The 22,732-nt window shown below is 44.1% G+C and overlaps 1 protein-coding gene across 1 annotated transcript in view; it reads right to left on the bottom strand.

Annotated features, from left to right (window-relative positions):
- Positions 1-459: 459 nt before the first annotated feature.
- The window catches only part of LOC139420769 (protein Aster-B-like), a 98,561-nt gene continuing 76,288 nt past the window's right edge, over positions 460-22,732 (bottom strand). The window contains exons 8-24 of the mRNA XM_071170998.1: positions 12,429-12,513; positions 11,660-11,763; positions 10,827-10,922; positions 8,580-8,660; positions 8,258-8,373; positions 7,986-8,133; positions 7,569-7,758; positions 7,184-7,327; positions 6,676-6,800; positions 6,104-6,246; positions 5,621-5,724; positions 4,787-4,993; positions 4,349-4,439; positions 3,473-3,484; positions 3,087-3,194; positions 2,347-2,467; positions 460-2,021 (exon numbers count right to left, since the gene is read on the bottom strand). Of these exons, the coding sequence (XP_071027099.1) occupies positions 1,932-2,021; positions 2,347-2,467; positions 3,087-3,194; positions 3,473-3,484; positions 4,349-4,439; positions 4,787-4,993; positions 5,621-5,724; positions 6,104-6,246; positions 6,676-6,800; positions 7,184-7,327; positions 7,569-7,758; positions 7,986-8,133; positions 8,258-8,373; positions 8,580-8,660; positions 10,827-10,922; positions 11,660-11,763; positions 12,429-12,513 (1,965 nt within the window). The 3' untranslated portion in view covers positions 460-1,931. The remainder of the gene's footprint in view (positions 2,022-2,346; positions 2,468-3,086; positions 3,195-3,472; positions 3,485-4,348; positions 4,440-4,786; positions 4,994-5,620; positions 5,725-6,103; positions 6,247-6,675; positions 6,801-7,183; positions 7,328-7,568; positions 7,759-7,985; positions 8,134-8,257; positions 8,374-8,579; positions 8,661-10,826; positions 10,923-11,659; positions 11,764-12,428; positions 12,514-22,732) is intronic.

The raw sequence follows: 22,732 nt of genomic DNA, 5'->3' as shown, positions 1-22,732 counted from the left end.
TATCATGCTCCGAGCACGCAAATTGAAGCACAGGAGGGTCGGAGTGTGAGTCCAAATCAAAGTATGCGAAACAGAGCACGGAGGGCACTTCTCGAATGCGTACTCTGTTTGTACATATTTTGAAGCATGAATCAATGCAAGTTTCAATGGAAAGTATGCACAGAAATATGATGCAACCATGTCAAAAAAATGACACAAAATTATTAGAAATCAATGGCAGATATTATTTTAGCTGAAGTGAGAGAAAATAAACTCTGACATCTCATATGTTGCCTGACTACAATATTCTATCTGGATACGTTAATAAATACATGCTGTGTTAATTTTGGCATGTTTACCTGCCTACAATACCCACTGTAGTATATGTAGATCGCAAGCCCGTAGTAAGTCAATAGGGCTAACTGGCTAGCTACTACTGTTAGCCAGCCAGATGGTCACAAAGAACTGTTAGCTAGCCAGATGGTCACAAAAAACGGTTAGCTAGCTAACCATGAAGAATTTACATCTACTTTGCATGACATTAGTTTTAGGTCATTTTTGCCTGTTAAACTATCTGATGAGCTAGATAATTACAATTCACATGTAGCTAGCTGATAGTTATAAAGTATAACAATTTGCTTTGTGTATATCTGGTTTCATCTCTATTGTCATTGTCCTGGCTGGAAGACAGTTCCGTGAATGGGGAAGTGCAGCATGAGAATACAATAAGGGGTGTGCTTCTCAAATGTAATGTTTTATGCGTTCTCCACACTCTCGTCCTCACAAGAATGTACTCAAGAGAGCGTCTTCTAAGAATGCACTCGGAGCATGACAGTGTGGAGCACAGTAGTATGCATATTGAGAAACACCTACTGTGTACCTCTGCAAAAGCTGACCGCTTTCTCACCCGTGTATGCTAACAAGCTGGCAACGTAACCAGTTATCCAATACATTCTCACTGCTGCTAAAAGCTATGGCTAGCTCCCCTGTCCAAGAATACAAATCAAAGGGGTAGGGGTACTCTACACGCAGTAGAGAGCATGCCTTAGAAAACATGAACACACAAACACAAACATAGAAACACAACGCCATGGCACAAGCTTTCAGGGAAACCTGCCCTGATACACCATGGAAGCCTGGTAAAAATTTGCCCTGACTGCAATTCTACAAAAAAAAGATATACGTTATTATAATATATTCATATTCGTATATATATATATATATATGTATATATATATATATGCATTTATAATATACTATGATTCCTGGAGGTTCTATCCTATAAATGATGGGTTGTGTTGAAACACTGCACGTTGATTGTGGTTCCGTTTATGATCGTAACCTGGTCCCAGAGTCCAAAGGTCTGTAAATAAAAAAAGGGATACTGCAGCGCCAAAACTTTGTCCAGGAGTTCCTAAAAAGTCTATGGAGGAACACAAGGAACCCCTGACCCAGTATTATTTTTGCTCTTCTGAGACAAATATGCCGACGTTTCAATACACATCTCCACCGAAAACGTTATTTTTTCTCAGACGGAGACAAGAAATGCAAGCTTCCCTGACCCATCCCTTCTATCTTTGCTTTGTCCGTACGTGGCCCAAAAAAACAAACAAAACAAAAAACACTTTACAGTACAACATTCTCAGAGAACGAGGTGATAAAAAAGTCAGAGTTTAGGCCAATGTAGGTCATGGCACCGCTGTCTTTTCCCATGATGCAACGGTGCAGACGGCGTCCGCCCCAATCCTGTCCTGGTGGTGATGAGGTAACTTTCTGCCAGACGTTGGGCGGTGGGAGTGGAGTCGGTCGTTCTGGGAGACCTGTTGTCGTTCCCCCGTGCAAGAAAACATATTTCTCTTGTTTTCCTAAGACTTTTCCCAAGACTTTCCCATAAATGGTACCTTAGATATTGCACATAATGTCCTGGCTGGTGGCTTAGGATTATCTGTTTGTCAGTGATATCGACTCCTCTTCTCCTCCGATTCAGAGTTATAGTCTCTTAAGCCCATGCCCTTCTGCAGGTTTAGTAGTGAGTCCTTCATCTAGGAAAGGAAATATTTAAAGGAAAAAGAAAGGAAAAGGAAATAAAACATTTTGCAGATCATGCATTCAAGTCAATATGAAGTGGATTTTCTTAAATGTTTTTTAGCATGCGGAACAAGTTGATTCAATCCTAAATTCACGTCAGGGTCAAATCAAATATTGATGGAGCACATTAAATACAGTACTGCATGTGTGATTGAACAACCATCTATGACACACAGACACATTCTTGAATGTTCTTTAACGTTTGTGAATGACCATTCTTTCTCTGACCAAATGAGTCAGTTATGAATCAGTGTTCTCAGCTCTGACTGGCTGTCTCACCTCGTCCAGCAACATCACCGACGACTTGATGATCTCCTTCCACTTCTGCAGCTCATCGTCATGGTACCGCTGCTGCGACTCCAGAAGCTGGGCCCACTCCAGCTGCGTCTGTGGAAGTTTACTGTGAAAGAGAGAAACACACACACACACACACACACACACACACACACACACGCACACGCACACGCACACGCACACGCACACGCACACACACAGTGAAATATTGCCATCTAGAGGATATAATGTATTATGGCTGATATGTATGATTTCTTTTTAGCAATAAGGTCCGAGGGGCGAAGGAAAGTGCCTGAATAAAGGGAAAGGGGGATACCTAGTCAGTTGTTCAACTGAATGCAGTGGCCATATACCATAAAACGGTGAAGTGCATTTATTGATATTATAAGTTACCAACATACATATAACAGTAAACAAGTAGTAGTCATAGCAGTGGTACTATATTTTGTATGATATACACGCGGCTGGAATGCTGTTTCAGCCAATCAGCACCCAAACTACCCGGGTTATAATATGTATTATGACTGTCTCTGGTCATTTATACTGTCTAAAAACACAGTGGTCCACAATGTCGTTTTGAAACTGCAATATATCTTGTCAATTGCTGTAATACTGTGGAGAGAACACTTGAATAACCGTTCCATACTACAAGTCTACCTTACAATTCCAAAGTCATTCCACCGTGCCGGTATTGAATTGGGTTGTATTGTATTTGAGTGAAGTACCTTTCTTGTGGTCGTAGGCCATGCCACGAGGTCAGGCTCTGTGTGGTGTACTCCAGGATCCACAGCTTATAGAAAAGCATCATGTTCAGAAACACCAACAATACTAGGCTGTAGAGAGAGCGAGAGAGAGAGAGCGAGAGAGAGAGAGAGCGAGAGAGAGAGAGAGAGAGAGAGAGAGAGAAGAAAGACAAAAACTTCGTAAAACTACTGACATAAGTCGATGTTAGACGAGAGATATCAGGATTCGCCTGGAATGTGAATGCCTACATCTACTGCAAAGGAAGGATGTTAATTATCTGGTCCAGTGTATGTATGGGGTTAAACAAGTCCATCAAACACATCTAATCATCAAAATGAACATGGCGTTATGAAAAAAAGTTGAATACCTTATACAGATCCTAGGATGCATGAATGGAGACAGGGAAAGGGAGCGAGAGAGTTAGAGAAGGGAGAGAGTGAGAGGAGAGAGAGAGAGAGAGAGAGAGAGAGAGAGAGAGAGAGAGAGAGAGACGGACAGAGAGAGAGAGAGAGAAGAGAGAGATAGGACAATTACACACACCACCAGAAAAGAAAGAAAGAAGACAGTGTTTTGTATGTCCCCTCTCATACTGCATTCTACTTTAGAGTAGTAGGAGAGGGGAAATCAGATTACCAATGAATGGTTGGCTTTAATACGCACAGAAAGTGGAAACGCATGGATGCTCGTCACAATGTGGACATCTTCAAACAGGAGACACCTCGGTCAGTTTTGGAGACAGGTTTTTTCAAACAGTGAAACGGTATCTAGCGAAAGAGTTTAGAAGCAGTGACAGTTAATAGGCAACTGCACCACTCTTTGCAAGCAAACGAGACGATGTCTTCAAAACGGCATGGTGTCTCCAGTAATGTTGACTTTTTTTGACATACTCCACTTTCCAAGTGTATTGGTACACCAAGAACAAGAGGTGTGATTTAATCGAATGAGTCACAACTCATAACAGGCAACTTTGACACATTAATGACACCGAAAACGTTCAACATCATCTGAGAGAAATGTAGAGACCAGAGATATCTATGGTTACTTCAATTGATCTATATGAGGGTGAGAGTCAGACTTCTCCACCCATAGAATTAAAATGACTACAACGGCCATCTTAGGGGCTTTGTCCGTTCTAGTAATTCTATATCTATGGATCCACCTCTCAGTAACAGCATGGTGAAAGAGTATTTTAAACAACCAGCAGTGGTGACAGCTCCCAGGGTGGCAATGGAAGGACACTCACACAAAGCTGATGATGAGGAGTAGCTTGGAGACACTGTAGAGCGCTAGGCCTCCTGGGACATTGTCCGGGATGTATCTGGTTTGAGTGGAACCTGCTGGAAGAGAGGCGGCCATTTTGGATCAAAAAAGCCATGCATTACCTAATATTATATTCCCGTCAGTTGCAGGTAACAAAAGGTTTGTTTTTTAGAACCCTGTACAGCGGTTTGTGCTTAGAAAAGCTACAGCAAACATTCTGGGAATTTTTCTGATAGTTGTTCCATTGAGCAAGGAAAACTCAATCAAAAGCACCTAAAGAATTTGAATAGTATTTGAACCAAGGTCTGATTGAAACCATATTATTGCCAATTGATAACAGCGGCTTAAGGCTTGAGGGTGTCCTAAAATGTACACCATACTCTGCGTCAAACACAGCTATCAACGGTCAGTCCCCTCTGACCTGCCACGTGTTTGATCCGGTGGCGGTGGGTGACCTCCTCGTCCTCGGGCGTGGTGACGGAGCTGCGGGCTTCGTCCATGTGTGGGGGCCGCAGGTGGATTAGGGGCCGTTTCCGTCGCCTCAATGCCCCTGCCCGTAGAGCCCTGGCCTTGGGGGACTGTCTGTGGGGCTCGGCCAGGACCACCTCCACCTTACTCAGCTCCAGCTCTGGAAAGAGTTAAAGGAAGCTGTGTTACACAGTGTCTGTCTCAAATGGCACCCTATTCCCTACATAGGGCACTACTTTTGACCCGGCCCATAGGTATGGTACTGTATGGTATTCAGAGGCTGTGTCATTCTAAATCACGCAGAGATTTAATAGCCAGGATGCCGGTATGTTTCCGCTATATACAACTCATTTGTTGTGAGTTGTTGCCTTGAGTTGTTTGGCAAGGCAACTTGTAAATGGTCAGCTTAAGATGACAGACTGGCATGCAAGCTAGAGGTTTAAGCAGTGCCCACATTCTTTGAGTTAAATAAATATTTACTTCAATAATTTCTCTTGGACAAGCAGTATCTAAACAGTACCTATTCCAGTGTCTCAAGTGAGAATACAAACACATGCAGTTGTTTTAAAATTCAGAGATACCAATCCTTAGCCTCGTATAACCATCCTGATCTCTTGAGCTTACATTCTGTTTCGCTTCACAGGTCCTTGATGAAGCGAAGTGAAACTAAACGGGAGCACAGAGGGCAGGATGGAGGATCAGGCGAACAAATCCTAGGCTCCAAAAATACTCCCAGGCTACATACTGTACCATTGGTAGTTGTAGTCATGTTTTAGATACAACTGACCTAAGTGTCTGAAGTACTCATCCAAGCCACTCCAGAAGTTCCTCTCGATGAAGCCCTTGACCAGCCCCCACGGCTGTTTCCTGTAGCGCAGCTCTGTGGATACCCTGCAGGTCACAAACACACGCACACAAACACACACAGACACACATTGACACACAGACACATGCACATGCGCGCACACACACAGAGGCACATACATTTGACTTGATTTGACATACACACGCACAGACACCACACACATAAATAAACTCCCAGTACACCTCCTTGGCCCACTGTAGGCGTCAACCTTAAATAAAAGTAACTTATTTTCCTAAAGGGTAGAATACATTTCACCGGAAGGAGTCAAGTACCGCATTATCAAGATGGTGTTCAGCAGCGACAACCTGTTTTTAAACACAGAGTGAACTGTGGAGATACTAACTGAACGTGTCCAATCAGAACACTCACAGGACGTCTAGACAGAAAACAGGAAATCTATCTGACCTGAGCCGACACTTCTTCTTGGCCACCCTGGTGAGCACATAGCGGTTTAGGGTGTAGAAGTAGTCATGGTAGGGGACATCGTGTGCTATCACCTCGGCATCTATGATGTAGCACTCGCTTTCCTGGCTGGCCTTGTACAGCGTCTAGACCACACAAATATGACCCAGTTGAGTTAACAGACAAAAAAAAGGCCTATTCCAGCTATCGGTTGGCTGCAAATGACTTTCAGCTATTTGTAATCTAAAAATGAATGTGGCGACTTTTCTATATGTTTCAGTGCCGCCCATAAGTGCTAAACACATAATGCATAATAAGACTTGCTATAAGCATTCATAATAACCCGTGGCTCACTAAATCAGCCAATGAAAATACATATGGTACATAACCATAATAGCATTCACAATGCATTGCACATTTTATTTTTTTAAAGAGTTACCATTGTGTTTGCATTTAACAGTGGCACTACAGTGAGTGTAGTTACAGTATGTCAAGTGCAAACAAAGCATGAAAACAAACCGTGTACATTTAAAACTGCTATGACATGCAGTGCCACTGGGGGGGGCTCCACTCACCTGCGTCTCAGTCACGGTGGCTGTCTTGGGGGCCAGGGGGTTGGTGAGGGAGATGGTGTACATGATCTCTCTGGTCTGGTTGCCCGTCTCCTCTTTCTCTTTCTTCCAGGGGTGATAGACTATGTCTAGATCAATAGTGAAGGTGGACAGAAAGATCAGCCCTTTACGCCTTTAGCTTTGGCAGAAGTTTTAGTCCGACACACACTGGGGTTTTGTGCAATTCTTTCAAAATGCATCCTACCTGCCTCCCTTCCATTACTGATCTGTGAGTTATTGGATAAGTGAACGCGAGGTTTCCACCGTATCGCTTTCACCAATCCAGCCATGTTAGATCAGTAAAGGAAGGAAGGAGAACAATAAGAACGATAGAGAGAAAGAAAGAGACCTTTCTACAGTATCTGAACAGGGCCAGTATTCACAAAGCGTCTCAGAGAAGGAGGGCTGATCTAGGATCAGGACCTGTCCATTTAATCTGACTCCAAAACTGGTCTGGGTACTGTGGTGTCACCTGAAAAGCGTCTCTCCTCCAGGAAGTCCCTCATGAAGGTGGACTCGGTGAAGAGGATGTCGTACATCTTGTCAACGCTGAACTTGTACACCTCGTTTATGTACTGCTTCCCATTCAGGTCCTCATGGAACGCCTGCACCTCCCCTGCTGCGCGCGTGCGCATGCGCACACACACACACACACACACACACACACACACACACACACACACACACACACACACACACACACACACACACACACACACACACACACACACACACAAAGAGGAAGGAGAGTAAGTGTGTGAGAGATGGGTGTGTGTGTTATACATGAACAGTGACAGTGTGCGTGAGTGAAATAGTGAATGTGTGCGTGAGTGAGCTGGTGTGTAAGTGGCACAAACCTTCGTCGTGCGTCTCGGAGGAGTCGCTGAGCTCGGTAGGGAGGTCCTCGTTGTCGTTGAAGTCCAGCGAGGGCGAGGGGGCGGGGCTACTGGGACCACTGCTCCGGTTGTCCAACCCCGGCAACTGGAGGGTCAGGAGCTCGCCATCGGGGAGACACAGGGGGAACTCGTCCACGAGAGGCAAGTTAAACTATAGAGGAGGAGGGGTCATGAGCTCAACTGAAACCCTAGGTCCGACTACCTACAGTACATACATTGTGAAGCTCAGCCAGGTATAATATTTATCTTTGGTTGAAATGCCACTACTGTGGCCTGGGGTGGTCTAGCAGACTGAGCCGCTGACTCTAGAACAGTTCATGACGTTTTGTCTGTAGGTGATCCAAAGCAAGATTTGGTATAATATCCAGTGGTACTCACGGGGAGGAGTGATTCGATCGTGCTCGAACAGGGTAGGGCGTTGTTGGGGAAGGCTCTGTGGGACAACAGGGGGCTGGTGTCTCCCTTGGCGTCAGGCATCTTGGCGAAGTTGGTGTCATTATCCTCCACGGGCAGCTCCTCGCAGTACCTACACCACAGGGACGCGCAACAGCTGTAGGTAAAGGTTATCAGCTCGGGGAACGATGCCAGCCTTTACGATGCATGGTGATGGGGGGGGTGGCGGTGTGTGTGTGTATGACGTCAAAACTCACCCCATGGTATTGAAGTCATCGTCCGGCGGCACGTAGTCCTCGTCGTCACTGGTCAGACCCAGCTCGTTGCCATAACACTGATGGACAAAATGCCACAATTCTTTGGGACACAAGGGCTGAGAGGGATAGAGAGAGAGATAGAGATAGAGATAGAGAGAGCGAGAGAGAAAAGAGGAGATAGAGAGATGGAGAGAGAAGAAGGAGGGATAAGAGAAAGAATGGGAAAAGGGTCAGTTTTGACTAAATTGGCAACAATACACACAAGTGCCCCCAGCCTTTTAGTTGAATTAAAAGTGAACTATCATAAATGTAACAGTGTAACCTTTTCTAGCAGAGCATTCTGCCATAGTCTGAACATCATCATGTATGTCCGGTCCCTTGCTCCGAACGAGGTGAAAAAGTGCTGTGGGAAGCAAGAAAAATAAAGGATATGACATCACCGACCTGATAGAAAAGCCATGTGTATATGTACCTTTGTCTATAGTGCCTTCAGAAACTATTCATAACCCTTGACTTGTTTCACATTCTGTTCTGTTACAGCATTAATTCCAAATGTATTACATTTCTGTTGTTTTTTTCACCCAGTACACACAATACTCCATAATAACAAAGTGAAAACATATTTATATACATTTTTGCACATTTATTGAAAATGAAATACAGAAATATCTCATTTACATAATATTCACACCCCTGAGTCAATACTTTGTAGAAGCACCTTTGGCAGTGAATACAGCGGTGAGTCTTTCTGGGTATGTCTCTAAGAGTTTTCCACACCTGGATTATGCAAAATTTTTCCATTATTCTTTTCAGAATTCTTCAACCTCTGTCAAATTGGCTGTTGATCATTGCTAGATGGGGCAGGGCGGGACGGGACAAGACGGGGCGGGGTGGGACGGGACAAGACGGGGCGGGACAAGACGGGACAAGACGGGGCGGGACAAGACGGGGCAGGGCGGGACAAGACGGGGCGGGACGGGACAAGACAAGACGGGACGGGACGGGACAAGACGGGGCGGGACGGGACAAGACGGGACGGGACAAGACGGGGCGGGACGGGACAAGACGGGACAAGACGGGGCGGGACGGGACAAGACGGGGCAGGGCGGGACGGGACAAGACGGGGCGGCAGGTAGCCTAATGGTTATGGGGTTGGGCCAGTAACCGAAAGGTTGCTAGATCAAATCCAAGAGCTGACAAGGTAAAAATCTGTCGTTCTGCCCCTGAAGAAGGCAGTTAGCCCACTGTTCCTAGGCCATCAGTGTAAATAAGAATTTGTTCTTAATTGACTTGCCTAGTTAAATAGACTTTCAAGTCTTGCTAAAACGATTTTCAAGTCTTGCAATCAATTTTCAAGTAGATTTAAGTCAAAACTGTATCTCAACCAATCAGGATCATTCACTGTCTTCTTGGTAAGCAACTCCCATGTAGATTTTGACTTTTGATTTACGTTATTGTCCCGCTGAAAGGTGAATTTATCTCCCAGTGTCTGGTGGAAAGCAGACTGAGCCAGGTTTTCCTCTAGGATTTTGTCTGTGCTCAGCTCCATTCTGTTTACTTTTTATCCGGAAAAATTCCCCGGTCATTAACAAGTACAAGCATACCCATAACATAATGCAGCCACCACTATGCTTGAACATATGGAGAGTGGTACTGAGTAATGCGTTGTATTGGATATGCCCCAAACATTCAAGTTAATTGCTTTGCCACATTTTCTGCAGAATTACTTTAGTGTCTTGTTGCAAACAGGATGCATGTTTTGGAATATTTTTTTCTGTACAAAATTCCTTCTTTTTACTCTGTCAATTAGGTTAGGATTGTGGAGTAACTACAATGTTGTTGATCCATCCTCAGTTTTCTCCTATCACAGCCATTAAACAATTTTTCAAGTCTCCATTGGCCTCACGGTGAAATCTCTGAGTGGTTTTCTTCCTCTCTGGCAACTGAGTTAGGAAGAACGCCTGTATCTTTGCAGTGACTGGGTGTATTGATACACCATCCAAAGTGTAATGAATAACTTCACCATGCTCAAAGGAATAATCAATGTATTTTTTCATCTACAAATAGGTGCCTTTCTTTGCGAGGCATTGGAAAACGTCCTTGGTCTTTGTGGTTGAATCTGTGTTTGAAATTCATTGCTCGACTGAGGGACCTTACAGATAATTGTATGTGTGTGTGAGATGAGGTAGTCATAAAAAAAATCATGTAAAACACAAAAACAATCTTTCTTGCACACAGAGTGAGGCCATGCAACTTATTATGTGACATGTTAAGCAAATCTTTACCCCTCAACTTATTTAGGCTTGCCATAACAAAGGGTTTGAATACTTATTGACTCAGGACATTTCAGTTTTTCATTTTTAAATGATTTTGTTAAAATGTCAAAAATCCACTTTGACATTATGGGTTATTGTGTGAAGGCCAGTGATATAAAAAAACTAAATGTAATCCAATTTTAAATCAACATGTGGAAAAAGTCAAGGGGTGTTAATACTTTCTGAAGGCATTGTATGTGTGTGTGTGTGTGCGTGTGTGTGTGTGTGTGTGTGTGTGTGTGTCCAGTGCTGACCTTGTCATTGTCGGTGCACAGCTGGATAGCGTTGGGAATGAGGCGGGCCGTCTTCTCCTTGGTCATGCTGCAGATATCCTTCAGCCGCACCGTTAGCTAGAGAGAGGGGGAGAGAGAAACTGTGTAAGACTACAGATAACACAGTCAGTCAAAGTCCTTGATTGGGAAAATAAAAGAATGGGGTCCTCAACAACACTTATTTTGGTATACAGCGGAGGGAAATGTAACACTGCTCAAATTCATAGACAGCGCTCTAGATGCAAGAACTGACAGGCCATGGCATCCAAGAGATTTTATGGTTTGAACCATAGTTTTCAGCTATACATTGTTTGTTTGCATTCTTGTTGCTTGTTAACAATGACATAATAAAATCTTACATATATCTTTTTATTTTATTTATTTAACTAGGTAGGTCAGTTAAGAACAAATTATTTTTTACAATGACGGCCTACACCGGCCAAACCCGGACAAAGCTGGGCCAATTGTGCGCCGCCCTATGGGACTCCCAATCACAGCCGGTTGTGATACAGCATGGATTCGAACCAGGGTGTCGGTATTGACGCCTCAAGCACTGAGATGCAGTGCCCTAGACAGCTGCGCCACTCGGGAGCCAAATAAGACAGAAATTAAATAGATTCCCAAATCTCAGACGGTAGCTTTAGTACCGCAGTTTATGGAACAAACCAAGCAAATCAAATCTGTTTAATTTTAAGTCGAATACCTTCTATTTATAGAAAATAGATAACCTCATTCTTATGTAGAGGCTAACTTGGGACAGTAAGGGACAGCGTAAACCTAGTGTAGAGAACGGTAAAAGAAACCAAAGTCCATACCAGCGTTTCCCAGCGGAAGATGTTGCTATAGAAACAGATCCAATTTTCTGAGACGTAGAGGCGCCCCTGCAGCAGGATATCTCTTTGCAGGGCACAGGAGTAGTCTGCCACACAGGGTCAAAGGTCATCCGGTTATTAAAGGTCATGGGGTTATTAGAGGCTCATCGCTCTAACAATAAATATAAGACATATGCAGATCAAACATCTAACCAGTCTATTTATGTTATCATGCCAACGCCTTGTCACTAATTATCATGCCAAACAGTCTGGCTTCATTAATGATAGAATGTTCATATTTGAAGATTACTGTGAAGCCAGGCTGTTTGGCTTGACAATGACAGAAATGGAGTTGGCAAGAGCACAAGACATTGTGCTCTCGTAGACATTCCTGCAGTCAGCATGCCAATTGCTTGCTCCCTCAAAACTTGACATCTGTGGCATTGTGTTGTGTGACAAAACTGCACATTTTAGAGTGGCCTTTTATTGTCCCCAACACAAGGTGCACCTGTGTAATGACCATGCTGTTTAATCATCTTCTTGATATCCCACACCTGTCAGGTGGATGGATTATCTTTGCAAAGGAGAAATGCTCACTAACAGGGATGTAAAAAATGTGTGCACAACATTTTTGAGAAATACGCTTTTTGTGCGTATGAAACATTTCAGGGATCTTTTATCTCTGCTTATGAAACATGGGACAAACACTTTACCTATTGCGTTTATATTCTTGTTCAGTATAGTTTTTCATTGATCATTCCATCTTACTCACCCACAATGAGGCGTTCTGAGTCGGGTAGCTGCTTGAAGAGTTTTCTGAAGTCCTCATTGCGTTGCTTATACGTGGGACTCAATACCTGCAGCGGGGAGAGAGGGATAACACAAAACACATTGAGAGAGACAGCCCATTTACACAAAAGTAGTCTACTAATTAATATAAATACACACATAAAATATTTTATAAAAACAAGCAAGTGTAATCCCCCCAACCGATAGCAATGAACAAACTGTGAACGTATTTAATTATTTGAATATCATGGGTTGTGCCCAGTAGGCACAACACAGGGGAACATCTTTTATTTTTTTCTGAAAATTGTAGTAGACTTGTTACAGTAGATTTTCAAAGTTACCATTCAGTGATTTGACCAAGGCTACTGCATGCCTTGACTCAAACAATGTGTGCCCTCTCTTTCCCTACAAATTGTCAGAGCATGAAATCACCAAGAACCTCCTATCCCAAACTAAACAAGCACTCTAAAATATGTTTATACCCCAGCTTCAGCTGGAGTTCCCCCTCTCTTTCTCTCTGTCTCTCTTCCCCTCTCTTCCTCTCTGCCTCTCTGTATCTATTTCTCTCCCTCTCACTGAAAGGAGAGATTCAGATAAACACATTTTCTTCCAGAGTGCTGCTGACCACTACCCAGTCTGTCTGTCTCTACACACACAAACACTGCATTCTTTAGCCTGAAAAGGGAGGGAATGCAGCCAACTAGCCCTCAGAGTGGTGGTAATGGTGGTGGACTGGATACACATCACCTTGGGTCACTCTAACCACCCCAGTGCTCTGTAAGGTAAGCGCCATTGGCCTAGAACTAAAGCTAGTGTTACTTTGCTGGCCACACAGTTGGATAGCGGGTACAACCGCTTTAAAATGGAGATTGGCCTTGGGCATGCTGTCACAAAAGAGGCCTTTACGGGTATAGGAGAAGAGCTCTCTAGTACATCTCTATGGGTCTACCCTATGAGCCTAATGTAATTAGTTTGTAAGGAGTGATAAGACCATTTTCAGAGCAGATGATACAAGAGAAAGAATATGGATAGAGACACAAGTATATACAGTACCAGTCAAAAGTTTGGACACACCAGCTCATTCAAGGATTTTTCTTTATTTTTACAATTTTTTTCATTGTAGAATAATAGTGAAGACATCAAAACTATGAAATAAGACATGGAATCATGTAGTAACCAAAAATGTGTTAAACAAATCTAAATATATTTTAGATTTTAGATTCTTCAAAGTAGCCACCCTTTGCCTTGATGACAGCTTTGCACATTCTTGATATTCTCTCAACCAGCTTCACCTGGAATGCTTTTCCAACAGTCTTGAAGGAGTTCCCACATATACTGAGCACTTGTTGGCTGCTTTTCCTTCACTCTGTGGTCCAACTCATCCCAAACCATCTCAATTGGGTTGAGGCCAGGTGATTGTGGAGGCCAGGCCATCTGATGCAGCACTCCATCACTCTCCTTCTTGGTCAAATACCCCTTACACAGCCTGGAGGTGTGTTTGGTCATTGTCCTGTTGAAAAACAAATGACAGTCCCACTAAGCGCAGATGGGATGGGATGGCGTATTGCTGCAGAATGCTGTGTTAGCCATGCTGGTTAAGTGTGCCTTGAATTCTAAATAAATCACAGACAGTGTCACCAGCAAAGCACCCCCACACCATCACACCTCCTCCTCCATGCTTCACGGTGGGAACCACACATGCCGAGATCATCTGTTCACCTACTCTGCGTCTCACAAAGACACGGCGGTTGGAACAAAAAATCTCCAATTTGGACAGATTTCTACCGGTCTAATGTCCATGGCTTGTGTTTCTTGGCCCTAGCAAGTCTCTTATTATTATTGGTGTCCTTTAGTAGTGTTTTTTTTGCAGCAATTCAACCATGGCCTGATTCACACAGTCTCCTCTGAACAGTTGAGATGGATATGTGTCTGTTGCTTGAACTCTGTGAAGCATTTATTTGGGCTGCAATTTCTTAGGTGTAATTAACTCTAATGAACTCATCCTCTACAGCAGAGGTAACTCTGGGTCTTCCTTTCCTGTGGCGATCCTCATGAGAGACATTTTCATCATAGCATTGATGGTTTTTGCGACTGCACTTGAAGAAACTTTAAACATTTTGGAAATGTAATGGATTGACTGATCTTCATGTCTTAAAGTAATGATGGACTCTCGTTTCTCTTTGCTTATTTGAGCTGTTCTTACCATAATATGGACTTGGTCTTTTACCAAATAGGACTATCTTCTGTATACCACCCCTACCTTGTTACTACACAACTGATTGGCTCAAACATAATAAGAAGGAAAGAAATTCCACAAATTAACTTTTAACAAGGCACACCTGTTAATTGAAATGCATTCCACTACCTCATGAAGCTGGCTGAAAGAATGCCAAGAGTGTGCAAAGCTGTCATCAAGACAAAGGGTGGCTAGAATCTCAAATCTCAAATATATTCTGATTTGTTTAACACGTTTTTGGGTATTACATGATTCCATATTTGTTATTTCATAGTTTCGACAACATAGAAAATAGTAAAATAAAGAAAAACCATGGAATGAGTACGTGTGTCCAAACTTTTGACTGGTACTGTATATATACAAAAGTATGTGGACACCTTTTCAAATGAGTGGATTTGGCTATTTCAGCCACAACCTTTGCAGACAGGTGTATAAAATCGAGCACACAGTCATGCAATCTCCATAGACAAACATTGCCAGTAGAATTGCCTTACTGAAGAGCTCAGTGACTTTCAATGTGGCACTGTCATTGAATTCCACCTTTCCAACAAGTCAGTTAGTCAAATTTCTGCTCTGCTAGAGCTGCCCCGGTGAACTGTGAGTGCTGATATTGTGAAGTGGAAACATCTAGGAGCGGCTCAGCCGCAAAGTGGTCGGCCACACAAGCTCACAGAACGGGACCGCCGACTGCTGAAACGCGTAAAAATAATCTGTCCTCAGTTGCAACACTCACTACCGAGTTCCAAACTGCCTTTGGAAGCAATGTCAGCACAATAACCATTCCTCAGGAGCTTCATGAAACGGGTTTCCATGGCCGAGCAGCCGCACACAAGCCTAAGATTGCCATGCACAATGCCAAGCATCGTCTGGAGTGGTGTACGCTCGCCGCCATTGGACTCTTGAGCAGTGGAAACGCGTTCTCTGGAGTGATGAATAACGCTTCACCATCTGGTAGTCTGATGAATCTGGGTTTGGCGGATGCCAGGAGAACGCTACCTGCCCGTTGCTGTTTCAGCATGACAATGCCCCCGTGCACATTGTGAGGCCCATACAGAAATGGTTTGTCGAGATCGGTGCGGAAGATCCTGCACAGAATCCTGAGGTCAATCCCATTTCACCACTTTGGGATGAATTGGAACACCGACTGCGAGCCAGGCCTAATCGCCCAACATCAGTGCCTGACCTCACTAATGCTCTTGTGGCTGAATGGAAGCAAGTCCCCGCAGCAATGTTCCAACATCTAGTGAAAAGCCGTCCCAGAAGAGTGGAGGCTGTTATAGCAGCAATATGGACCAACTCCATATTAATGTCCATGATTTTATAATTAGATGTTCGCCGAACAGGTGTCAACATACTTTTGGTCATGTAGTGTGTATACAGTGGGGCAAAAAAGTATTTAGTCAGCCACCAATTGTGCAAGTTCTCCCACTTAAAAAGATGAGAGAGGCCTGTAATTTTCATCATAGGTACACTTCAACTATGACATACAAAATGAGAGAAAAAAATTCCAGAAAATCACATTGTAGGATTTTTAATGAATTTATTTGCAAATTATGGTGGAAAATAAGTATTTGGTCACCTACAAACAAGCAAGATTGCTGTCTCTCACAGACCTGTAACTTCTTCTTTAAGAGGCTCCTCTGTCCTCCACTCATTACCTGTATTAATGGCACCTGTTTGAACTTGTTATCAGTATAAAAGACACCTGTCCACAACTTCAAACAGTCACACTCCAAACTCCACTATGGCCAAGACCAAAGAGCTGTCAAAGGACACCAGAAACAAAATTGTAGACCTGCACCAGGCTGGGAAGACTGAATCTGCAATAGGTAAACAGCTTGGTTTGAAGAAATCAACTGTGTGAGCAATTATTAGGAAATGGAAGACATACAAGACCACTGATAATCTCCCTCGATCTGGGGCTCCACGCAAGATCTCACCCGTGGGGTCAAAATGATCACAAGAACGGTGAGCAAAAATCCCAGAACCACACGGGGGGACCTAGTGAATGACCTGGAGAGAGCTGGGACCAAAGTAACAAAGCCTACCATCAGTAACACACTACGCCACCAGGGACTCAAATCCTGCAGTGCCAGACGTGTCCCCCTGCTTAAGCCAGTACATGTCCAAGCCCGTCTGAAGTTTGCTAGAGAGCATTTGGATGATCCAGAAGAAGATTGGGAGAATGTCATATGGTCAGATGAAACCAAAATATAACTTTTTGTTAAACTCAATTCATCGTGTTTGGAGGACAAAGAATGCTGAGTTGCATTCAAAGAACACCATACCTACTGTGAAGCATGGGGGTGGAAACATCATGCTTTGGGGCTGTTTTTCTGCAAAGGGACAAGGACGACTGATCCGTGTAAAGGAAAGAATGAATGGGGCCATGTATCGTGACATTTTGAGTGAAAACCTCCTTCCATCAGCAAGGGCATTGAAGATGAAACGTGGCTGGGTCTTTCAGCATGACAATGATCCCAAACACACCGCCCGGGCAACGAAGGAGTGGCTTCGTAAGAAGCATTTCAAGGTCGTGGAGTGGCCTAGCCAGTCTCCAGATCTCAACCCCATAGAAAATCTTTGGAGGGAGTTGAAAGCCTGTGTTGCCCAGCAACAGCCCCAAAACATCACTGCTCTAGAGGAGATCTGCATGGAGGAATGGGCCAAAATACCAGCAACAAAACACCTTGTGAAGACTTACAGAAAACGTTTGACCTCTGCCATTGCCAACAAAGGGTATATAACAAAGTATTGAGATAAACATTTGTTATTGACCAAATACTTATTTTCCACCATAATTTGCAAATTAATTAATAAAAAATCCTACAATGTGATTTTCTGGATTGTTTTTTTCTAATTTCGTCTGTCATAGTTGAAGTGTACCTATGATGAAAGTTACAGGCCTCTCTCATATTTTTAAGTGGGAGAACTTGCACAATTGGTGGCTGACTAAATACTTTTTTTGCCCCACTGTATTAGTGATTGGATATTATAGCTTATAGCTTACATGCTCAAATATGTAGCTGATCATCGAGGTGAAAATTGCACATCAAACAATACATTCAGGGCTATCAAACAAGCTCTTTCTTTAGCTCATCACTGAGGTATTTTCTGAGGCAGACGGTTCTAGAAAAGACCAGCCTCACTTTCTAAAACATCGGACCACCTGGAGTACTGAAAGCCCATCCACACTTCACTGTTAAGAGTATGTTGATACATTCTCCACACAGGGCTTGTCTCAAATGGCTCCTGACAGAGCTGTACCCTTTCAACACGATTATGCCGATAATACCGTATGGCCCCCTTTTTTTTATTTTACAGTGTCCTCTGTAGCACGGTTCCAGAAACTATGGCGGACGCCAAACCAGGCAATGTATTATCTAACAAGCATCACAGAGTAGGAGTGCTGATCTAGGAACAGGTGCCCCCATCTCCAGGCAATTTTATTCATTGTGATCTAAAATAATTTATTCTCTGAGACCCTTGATACATTTGGCCCTAGTACACTGATGTGAAAAGAGTACAAGTCAAACATCTTCACCTTCATCTTCATCTTGGCTCTGAACCACGGAGCCGTAGCTAACCGCAGTCCAGTTTTAGGTTGTATCACAACCGGCCGTGATTGGGAGTCCCATAGGGCGACGCACAATTGTCCCAGCATCGTCCGGGTTAGGGTTTGGCCGGGGTAGGCTGTCATTGTAAATAAGAATTTGTTCTTAACTGGCTTGCCTAGTTAAGTAAAGGTTCAATAAATACAATTAAATAAATATAAAGACCAAAACAACTCTAGTGATTCATTGCTATGCAACACTCTGAGCAATTAAGGTCCTGTCCCAAATGGGCCCTGGTCAAAAGTAGTGCACTGGATTAGATACTTTCTAAACAGGGAGATGAGAAGTTTATGAGTTGGGGAGTTAAGAGTTTAGAGAAACTTCGAGGTTCACTGCACTTGCACTTCAGCAATCCTGTTTCAACCCCAAAGCCGTACAAAATAATGACAGCGACCGCATGTAGACCACAAGTCACTTTGCAGCACAGCACAGAGGTAGCCCCGACTAGATTATCCGCTTGGAATTCTCAAACTGTAACCCCCAGCACCAACACCCTTCCGCCCCCACACCCATCTTCACCCCAGCTCAATGGAGGGTGACTTACGTCTGGGACCCTCTCTGACTCCCAGTCCCAGGTCTCCCAGGCCCAGGCCTCGGCCTGGGTCTCATCGTGTTGTGGCTTAGGGATAACTTCCCAGTCAGACAGAAACTCCCAATCTGTCCCATTCTCTGTCTCTGTGTCCATGCTGACTGAAATATCCATGGCCTGGGCCTCTATGTTCTTTTGGCTCTCACCCCTCCCCTCCCTCTTATTTTATTTCTCTTTTTTCTCTGGTCAGAGGTGTGAGCAGTGTCTCTAAGCCTGGAGAGTGGTCGGTGCTGGTCTGGTATTCCCCCTTTGTCGTCGGAGTGGAATTCTTTGCCGTCTCTGAGAGCCAAGTGTTTTTTAGGCTTTTTTTATGATTCTGATTGCTCCCTTAGACGCGCACACACATACGGACGCACACACACACACACACACACAGTGCCGATGCTGCTGTTGACCTACAGTAACCTCAGCCCTCGGGGGAGTGGTTGTTTGTCATCAGCCCCTCCCTCTCTCTCTCTCTCTTTCTCTCTCCCCCCTCTGGTATGGTCAGAAATAATACAACACGTCTCTGAACCCTCCCAGAGAGCAGTGGGAACCAGAGCTATCTGGAACGATATCTGTCACAACTACAGGTCGACCACCACAGGCAGCTAGCAGAGCTTTGGTGCGGAGCATAACTTAAAAAGACAGATTTATTAACAGCATATTTCAAAACTCAGTACTCAAGAACGAAGGAGTGTGAACGTTTCCTAACGCTCCGAAAACGGTAGAACCTAGAAACTATAGGTGTCCCTGCTATCACACACACTCACATTCATGACTGACATGTAACTCATGTAAACCCTGGTGACCAGTGGCAAGCGGAAGGCTACTCCTTTCTCCAGCTAAAAGTCCAGGCTGGGAGATGGCAAGAACTCCAGATGACAGCCAGTGTCAATAATTACTCTGATAAATCCATAAAGTACAGTTAGGCATGTGTCCACAATTTAAGCTGAGAAACGCATTTTACACTCAGGAAAGCAGGAGACCCCTTTTTCTGGAATGGGAATGTCCCCCACCCTCCACCCTCTCTCTCTGTTCCTGTTTTTGGGGAAAGTTGATCCCCCCCTCGTAAGTCTTGAGAGGCCAGTTGGTCCGGGTTAAGAACGGTCTAAGACCAAGTCAGGACCAAGTTTAACCCAGGTTAAGACGAGGTTAACACCTGGGACAAACACAGGACAAGCCTCCAGTCAGTTAAAGATTTCAGAGGAAAATGCAACAATGCTTTGTAGTCTGGAATTAATGGGTGGACCAGCGTTGCTTTTAAGACGTTGGTTTAAAACAGTCCTCTTCACATGGAGTTTAGAGCCATCTTCTACGACCAGGATAGAGAAACCTAGGGAGCTAAGACACTGCCGTCATCCTCAAAGAAATTTCAGAGAGCGATACCTCCAAAGGTGCTGTAGAAAGGCACGGTCTCCTCAAATGACTTCCCAAAAGCAATATTTATCCCAACATATCAAAACACACACAATCCACATGGAGGGGGAAAAAAGTACATCTTTCCACACGGACACCGAGAAACCATACAAGCCCAGCTCAAGCAGTCTCAACATCTAAAAATCCAATTGAGCAAATCAAAATATAATCCCGAAACAAAAAGAGCAGTCGCCTCTCGCTCTCTCTCCTTCTCTCACTCTCAGTCGTATTCCAATGTGTGAAAACGGACACACACACACACACACACACACACACACACACACACACACACACACAACAAAGTCTTTGTCCTCAGTGAGAGGGCAGAAAACCGAAAAATCCTCTTGGCCAGTCTGGCATGCTTTAGCTTGTCCAGTGAAGGGCCAGCTACTCATCAATGAAAGTGGTCAACAGTGCATCCCAGGACAGAGTGTAAACCCTGTGACTGACCACACGAACCACTGCACACTACTGACCAGGCAAACCACAACAGAGCTCATACCAGGACTCTAGTCCTACTGCTGAAATTGCGCTCTCTCTCTCTCTCTCTCTGCTTTATAACAAAAAAGCTGTGTAGGAGGAGCGAGTGTGTAAGTGTGTTTTTGTGTTAAGGGAGAGAGAGAAAAGAGAAAGAGAGAAAGAGAGCGAGAGAGGGGAAAAGGGAGGGCCCTAGCCCAGTGGGTGGGGTGGGTGTAGAGGGGTACTTGAGTGCAGCAGGAGTGAGTTTGAGTGTGTCTGTGTGTTTCTGCAATGTGAGTGTGTGCGCGTTTTGAGCAGTGTGCTTGTGTGTGCCTGCCGTGGGTGCCTGTATGGTTTTATGGGTATGAATCCCGTCCAAAAACCCTTCTCCCTCTCCTCCTCCTTGTCCAGTCCCTCCCTCCCTCTCTCCTTCTCTCTCCCTCCTTCTCAGCCTGTCAGAAAGCCTGTTTCTACCCCACCCCATGGTGGCCCAACACATCACAACAACACTTCAGGAAGTTTAGAGAACCAATTGACTTCCTTGAAAAAGCCCTTTCTTTGCCTCCTCAATGAACTGAGTTGACCCCTATAGGTCTCTATGTGAAGACCCAGAGGATACACAGGAATCAATGTGTGTGTGTGTGTGTGTGTGTGTGTGTGTGTGTGTGTGTGTGTGTGTGTGTGTGTGTGTGTGTGTGTGTGTTTTTCCCCTTATGATACAGTGTGAATTTATTTTCCTGGAAAAGTGAGGGAGGCAACCATGAATTCAGAGGTTTTGTGTGCAGAGAGAGAGAGCAGCACACAGAAGTACCCATTGTATGTATTTGTGTGTGTGTGTTTTATCTATAGTGTAAACATTGTAGTATTGCCAAGGACAACTCCCCAGCCAGATCGCTCTCTTTCTCCAAATCTTTTTCTCTCCCTCCCACTCCCTATCTCTCAGGACATGGGGTGAATGAACTCCAAAGACCCTCTGATGGACGGGGATTTGGAGTTAGGGCCGTCGGTGGCGCCTACACTTACCAGAATAGGTGATTCATGCATCTACACTGCCCCCCCCCCCCCCCCGCCTGACTCTCCACCTTCGCTCTCTCTCCCCTCCCCCTCCACACAAACATCTGGCTGAGACCTTGCAGTCTCCCTGTGACGTTACCCAAAGGAACCAGGGACGTGTTCAGGTCAGACACACTGTAGCAAAACCGTTTTGAAATAGAAAATGAAAAGGAGTGCGTCTTAATGGACAAGTGTAAGAGGTCCCTCCACGTTTCACTCTGTTTTAAAATGTTTTCTCTCTACTGAACATGACTCAGTGCGTAGGGTAATAGCCTACATATATCATTGTCACTGGGTGCATGTGGGGTGACTGGGTGCATCTCCTCTCCCCTTTTCTCTTCTGTTAAGACCGCCAATGATAGAATGGTTGAAGTCAAGGTCCATTGAACACATTGCGGAGACTAGAAACAATATGTTTTTTTCCCACTATGCACCTGGAACAATATGCTATTTTAGGCTGTGTGAACAACCCTATGATAGACGGGCAGCCATAGTCGACTACAGCTTGTCTATTGACTGGGTGTGTTTCAAATCAAATCCCATTTTATTTGTCATAAGCTTGGCATACAACAGGTGTAGAAGAACAGTGAAATGCTTACATACCGATCCTTTTTTATGTTACCTCTGTGAAGTCACACAGATCACATCATTCCGTTTATTTTTATTTACAAAGCCCCGTTCTACAAGCTTCCCACTTACCTAACTTCACTGTTCAGATTCAAAGTGACAAGTTAGCCAACTTACCTAACTTCACTTTTAAATATTTCAAAATGGTTTGTTATCAAACCCGTTCACAGGGTTGGCTAACTCTTGAGACTCCTTTGGTAAGTCAGCCTTTAGTTTTCTTGCTTCACATGTTTGGAATGATCTCCAAAATACATTTAGAATAGATGTGTCCCTAGGGCAGTTCAGGCAGTGGTGATAGGTTTTAATAACGA

Source organism: Oncorhynchus clarkii, chromosome 12 (genome assembly GCF_045791955.1).
Source record: "Oncorhynchus clarkii lewisi isolate Uvic-CL-2024 chromosome 12, UVic_Ocla_1.0, whole genome shotgun sequence".
NCBI classification, from domain to species: Eukaryota; Metazoa; Chordata; class Actinopteri; order Salmoniformes; family Salmonidae; genus Oncorhynchus; species Oncorhynchus clarkii.
This window is presented reverse-complemented; position numbering and strand designations above follow the sequence as displayed.